The sequence below is a fragment of the Microtus ochrogaster genome, linkage group LG4 (assembly GCF_000317375.1).
Source record: "Microtus ochrogaster isolate Prairie Vole_2 linkage group LG4, MicOch1.0, whole genome shotgun sequence".
NCBI lineage: Eukaryota > Metazoa > Chordata > Mammalia > Rodentia > Cricetidae > Microtus > Microtus ochrogaster.
Genome location: NC_022030.1, coordinates 17,633,526 through 17,639,796, shown reverse-complemented (window position 1 = coordinate 17,639,796; position 6,271 = coordinate 17,633,526). Strand labels below are relative to the sequence as shown.

At 53.9% G+C, this 6,271-nt stretch overlaps 1 protein-coding gene across 1 annotated transcript; it reads left to right on the top strand.

Annotated features, from left to right (window-relative positions):
* Positions 1 to 2,602: 2,602 nt before the first annotated feature.
* Positions 2,603 to 4,847, top strand: Ptgir (prostaglandin I2 receptor). Its single transcript, XM_005361039.2, has 2 exons — positions 2,603 to 3,417; positions 4,452 to 4,847. The coding sequence occupies exons 1-2, from the start codon at positions 2,650 to 2,652 to the stop codon at positions 4,845 to 4,847; spliced, it is 1,164 nt and encodes a 387-aa protein (XP_005361096.1). The 5' UTR covers positions 2,603 to 2,649.
* Positions 4,848 to 6,271: the final 1,424 nt, after the last annotated feature.

Genomic DNA, 6,271 nt, shown 5'->3' with positions numbered 1-6,271 from the left:
ACTCCTGCCCTGAACATGAAACAGTTCTGAGCAGGCCTTTTCCCTGCTACAAGGCAAGCCTGGGGTGGGTGGGAGGCTGGCCACACTCAGCCACATGCCTGGGGGCGGGAGTTAGTGGGACCCATGCCATGGAGGAGGAGACTGGAGCAAATCAGCCTTCTGCTCTTGCCTGGTACCATCCATCATGCATCAGGAAGGTATAGAAATGAAAGTCAAATGGCTTTGAAATCTTTTTAGTTAAATGTCTCCCTGAAAAACAAGGGGTCACACCCGGGTGAGCTGGGTGCAGAATTTTAATGCTAACATGCTGTGGATAGAGACAAGAGAATTGCTGAGAGTTTGAGGCCAGCCTGGGCTAGATAGTGAGAACTCACCTCACATAAACAAGAACAGAAAACAAAACAAAACTGGGCTTGCTGCCAAGTAGAAGATTTGAGTTTGATCCCCAAGACCTGTAAGGCAGGGAGAGAGAGAGAGAGAGAGAGAGAGAGAGAGAGAGAGAGAGAGAGAGAACTGACTCCTACAAGCTGTCTTCTGAGTTCTACATATGCACGTGGCATGGGTGCACCCACACATAAACATATACATACATACATACATACATACATACATACATACATACATACGTATATACATACACATGTATATGCATCATTTTTTTAAAAAGTTTAAGATCATTTTTGGTCACATAGAGAATTAGAGGCCAGCCTATGTCACATGAGATCCTGTCTCAAAAACAGCAGAACAACAAGTAAAGATCAAAGAGCCACAAAGGGTCAAGTGGTGGTGGCGCACGCCTTTAATCCCAGCACTTAGAAGGCAGAGGCAGGTGGATGTCTGTGAGTTCAAGATCAGCCTGGTCTACAAAACAAGTTCTAGGACAGCTAGGGCTACACAGAGAAACCCTGTCTCAAAAAAACAAAACAAAACAAAACAAAACAAAACAAACGCCACCAAGGGTGACTGGGGGGGTGTGTTTCCAAGGTCCCCTTTGTGCCTCAACAGTGAGATGACAGGAACTGTGTGGTCAGGGAGAACAGCTGGGCTGACACACTGGCCTGAGGGAGGATGAGCGCAGCCTTGTGTGTGGGATCAATGCTGCAGCCTGGGGTGGCCATTTGTGTCAAAGTGTCATGGCTTGAGGTCAGTGTCATTAGCCCTGGCCTGGGACCTGAATGTGCTGTGACGAGAAGCAAGAGGTCACCAAAGCCCTGTAAACTGGAGATGGTGTCCCAACACAGGACTAGGGGCCCCGGAATGAGGTCTGGCCAGGCTGCCTCCTTCCTCAACTCCTGGAAGGAGTGAATTGTGTCCAGGGACCAGGGCTCTCTGTGATGTCTGGAAAACACTACATCATGGAGGAATTTCCTGATCATTTCTCAATCCCAGGGCCAGGCCCTAACCCCAGGGCCTGAAGCCCAGAATAACTCTCATAGGCCACTCACAGACAGTTCAGGCACAGTTAAGCTGGAGAACCACTCAGTACTAGGGCCTGCCTGGCTCCCACAGGGGCGCTGAACCCCAGTGACATGAACAGGGACTTATATCTGAATAGAGACACACACACACAGACACACACAGAAAGAGACACACACACAGAAAGAGACACACACACAGAAAGAGACACACACACAGACACACAGAGACACACAGACACACAGACACAGAAAGAGACACACACAGAGATACACAGAGACACACACACAGAAAGAGACACACACAGACACACACAGACACACACAGACACACACAAACACACACAGACACATACAGACACACACACAGAGACACACACACAGAGACACACACAGACACACACACACAGAGACACACACACAGAAAGAGACACAGACACACAGACACACACACAGACACACAGAGACACACACACAGAGACACACACACAGAGACACAGACACACACACACAGAGACACAGACACACACACAGAAAGAGACACAGACACAAACACACAGAAAGAGACACACACACAGGCACACACACAGACACACACAGATGCTAGAGGGTGTGAAAAACAGCAGAGGCTGAGTGTGGGGTGGTGGCAGCAGGTGACACGGGGGGGGGATTGTGTGAGGAGGGGACTAGGCAGGGGCAAGGGATGGATGCTCAGAGAAGGGGATGGGGTACAAGCCAGGGAAAGCAGGCAGGGAGCCCAAGGGGGCCTCTAGAGACCAGCACAGAGGAGGAGGGCGGGGCGGAGAGGAAATGAAAAAAAGCTGGGGCAGCAGGCAAGATGAGGAGGAGGGCGGGCCCTAGGAGGGAGAAGCTGACTGAGACCTACACAGACCCACAGACAGGAGACTGAGGGGCCGGACCAGCAGAGAAGGCAGAAGTGCTGAAGGGTCCGGAAAGCAGAAATGTAAAGGGTAGGCAGAGAACTGTAGAGCGAGGGGCTGGGGTAGTGGGAACTCAAGTGTACACGGGGAAGAGGGAGAGACATCAGGAGAAGGAAGGGCAGAAACAGGAGAGTGACAATCACTAGAGAAGACAAAACACGAAGACCGAGAAGCACTCGGGAAACTGGGGACCGACTGGCAGATCCTGGTTGCTGTGACGACTGTGGCCAGCAGTGGACATCCTGGTACCATTCACCCACCTGCCACCCCTGGGTGTCACAGAGTGGCAGGGCATGGCAGATTCTTGCCGGAACCTCACCTACGTGCGAGACTCGGTAGGACCTGCCACCAGCACCCTGATGTTCGTGGCCGGCGTGGTGGGCAACGGGCTGGCACTGGGCATCCTGGGTGCGAGAAGGAAGTCACACCCATCGGCCTTTGCAGTGCTGGTCACTGGGCTGGCGGTGACAGACCTTCTGGGCACGTGCTTCTTGAGCCCCGCAGTGTTCGTGGCCTATGCTCGAAATAGCTCCCTGCTGGGCCTGGCCCACGGTGGGTCGGCGCTGTGTGACACGTTTGCCTTTGCCATGACTTTCTTTGGCCTGGCCTCCACGCTCATTCTCTTTGCCATGGCTGTGGAGCGATGCCTGGCACTTAGTCATCCTTACCTGTACGCCCAGCTGGATGGGCCACGCTGTGCCCGCTTGGCCCTGCCTGTCATCTATGCTTTCTGTTGCCTCTTCTGCTCTCTGCCCCTGCTGGGCCTGGGCGAGCATCAGCAGTACTGTCCCGGGAGCTGGTGTTTCATCCGTATGCGCTCCACCCAGCCTGGTGGCTGTGCCTTCTCCCTGGCCTATGCCAGTCTCGTGGCCCTGCTGGTGACTTCCATCTTCTTCTGCAATGGCTCCGTCACTCTCAGCCTCTGCCACATGTACCGCCAGCAGAGACGCCACCATGGCTCATTGGTGCCTACCTCTCGGGCCCGGGAGGACGAAGTTGACCACCTGATTCTGCTGGCCCTCATGACAGGCATCATGGCTGTGTGCTCCCTGCCTCTCACGGTGAGTGTCTCTTGGAACTGAGGTGCAGGAGGAGAGGAGGAGGGCAGCTCTGTTCTTTATCTGTCATGCCCACTTGGCAGATGTGGAAACCGAGGCTCACAAAGGGTGAGAGAGTAACTGTGTGCTCCACCCAACAACTAACCACTCTAAGAAGTCTCCCCACTTTCTTTTCTCCACTAGACATCCCCCCCCCCAGCCCTGCTTCCCGATCAAACACACCATTATGGAGAGAACAGGATCCACACAATTCATGAACACTTGCTTTCTGCCAACACAATGCTTAATGGCTTCCAAACGCCTCTTCAGATAAATTGAAGTTGACCTTGCACAATCGTTTCAGAAGCACCAGGCAGGAAATGACACCAAAGTCCCATCCTCTTTTACAGGAGGATGATAGCGAGTGTTGCCCGCGATCACACGAACGGAGCCTCCATCCTGCTCTCTCATCTAACCATACAACCACGAGCTCCCATTCTCTGAACCCAGACCCCACCCTTGTCTTCCCCACCCTTTCGGCTTCCCACTCTCGCTGCTCCCCACAGGGACCGTGTGCTGTCCCTCCTACTACAACAGCCAGTGCGGGTGACACCCTCTAGTCACACTTCTAGGCCGGGTCTCAGAATGGGGACTGGGATGGATCTAGAGTTTCAACCTTCTGAGGGCTAACAGTGACTGCCAAACCCACCCCCAAGGGTGGCTCTACATGAGGTTTGGGGAGCCCTAGAGGGCTTAGGCATCTGTGAGGGTCGGGGGAGGTCATTTTAGCTGCAAAAGGTGGGTCTGGTAGATGGGTAACCTTTGCCCCAACCCCATCTTTCCTCTGCCTGCCGTTAGCTGTTTCCTGGGGGCTTTTCTGTCTGCCGCTCTCCGGATGCATGCACACACTGGCAATCCAGTCTGCATCTTTCTTCACCGTATCTCATTTCCTTCCCCTCTGACCTGCCACAACTCCTCATCCCTGTGGGCAAGACATGGGAGGCAGGGTACAGGGATGAGGGAGGACAAACCCATGATGCATCTGCCCTGCCCCTCAGATCCGAGGCTTCACCCAGGCCATTGCCCCGGACAGCAGTGAGATGGGGGACCTCCTCGCCTTCCGCTTCAATGCCTTCAACCCCATCCTGGACCCCTGGGTCTTCATCCTTTTCCGAAAGGCTGTCTTCCAACGCCTCAAGCTCTGGCTATGTTGTTTATGTGCCCGTTCTGTCCATGGGGACTTACAGACAACCCTTTCCCGGCCCTCATCGGGGAGAAGAGACCCACTGGCTCCCACTGCTCTCCAGGCTAAGGAAGGGAACTGGGTGCCCCTGACATCCTGGGGCACCGGGCAGGTGGCACCATTGACTGCTGTGCCTCTGTCTGGAGGCGACAGCTGCTCCGTGGGAAAGCCATCCAAAAGAGAAGCTATGGTTGCTTGCTCTCTCTGCTGACATCTAAGCTGGTCCTGCATGCCATCCTGGGCCCAGTGTCACAGGATCAGAAGCCAGAAGATCAGGGACTCAACTGATGGTGGGAGCCACATATCTAATCCCCAAAGTCTGGGAGTGTCTGCTGCTGTTTTCCTCCTTTGGGACAGAGGCTACAGGCCTTGGGAGGAGGGTGAGGGATGCTGGAGGCACGTCTGTGGCTCTCAAGAAAGATTCTCTCAAAATAACTGGGGCCTGGCAGGGCTGCTCTGGCCCTGAGCTCTCCCATCTATCTCACTGTCCAAATATTTAGGGAGCAGAAAAGTTTCCAGTGGCTTCTGTGGACTCCAGTATACTGCTCTCCACTTCCACCAAAGGGACCCCTGGATGCCTACCCCGGGTCCCCAGGGGACACACAGTCATGCCCTGTCCCAAGCCATTCCAGCAACCTCTCTCAGAGCCGTTCCTGCCCTCCTCCATTTCCCATCAGCTATCTGACTTGGGGGTCCTCAACGGCAAAAGGAAGTGAGAAGGGAAGGCCACTGCTCTGTCAGTGACATTGCTGGACATGTGTCTGGCACAGAAATGGCCTGAGAACACCACAGCTCGGGAGATGTATGCTATGTGAACTTTGGGGGAGGGGCAGGGGGCAAGCCAGAGATGGTGCTGGTGCATGTCCCAAGCCTGTCTCTCCATCCTGGAACAAACAACTGCCTCCTTTTAGAACTGGACCTCAACTCACCATCTTCGGAACCACCACAAAGATTTCACTCATTCACTCAACAAACTCCTGCGGGAGCCTGAAGGCAGCAGGCGTCTGCTCTCCCCGGCCTCCAAGCAAAGAAGCCAGGGAGCCTGGGAATGAGTTGACTAGCATGAAGGGAAGTGAGTCAGTCAGCTGGAGGGAGGGTGCACAGCGATGCTCCTCACTGCTGCCCTGGTTCCCATTTCTCAGCTACTCAGGTCATTCACTCTCCCACTCCATCTGCTTGGCAGCGTATTAACCATATAACGGAGCCTTTAGGGGCAACGGGGACCAAAGCCCAGAGAGGCCAGTCTCCTAGCCTGACCAGGAATGTGGAATAGTCAATAGACAACAGAAATGTGGAGTAGCCTATGTCTACCGTTTTCTTAGGCCTCTCTCTCGGCTTCCTTTTCATTATTATCTGACAGGAATGCTGTGAGGATCGAATGACACCCTCCTCCCAAAAACAGCAACCTAGCACGGGACCTGGAAGGAAGTTGATGTCAATATTGTCAAATGGGCAAGCACAGTTAGAAAACAAAGGATTTGTTTTAACTTTGCTTACCCCTAGTAAATATGTTTCTGATCACTCTCAGGAAGAGGCAGGAGTGTCAGGAGAGGTGGAACCGGTGAGCTGGGTGCAGAGCTGCAGGCCTGTGATCCCAGCTTGCTTGTGCTCAGGCAGGAGGGGTGCAGTTCAAGG

Excerpts from the sequence above, each read along its gene's own strand:
- Ptgir (XM_005361039.2), top strand. The coding sequence starts at position 2,650 with ATGGCAGATTCTTGCCGGAACCTCACCTACGTGCGAGACTCGGTAGGA. Across the intron at positions 3,418-4,451 it reads TGTGCTCCCTGCCTCTCACG|ATCCGAGGCTTCACCCAGGC; the intron begins GTGAGTGTCTCT and ends CCTGCCCCTCAG.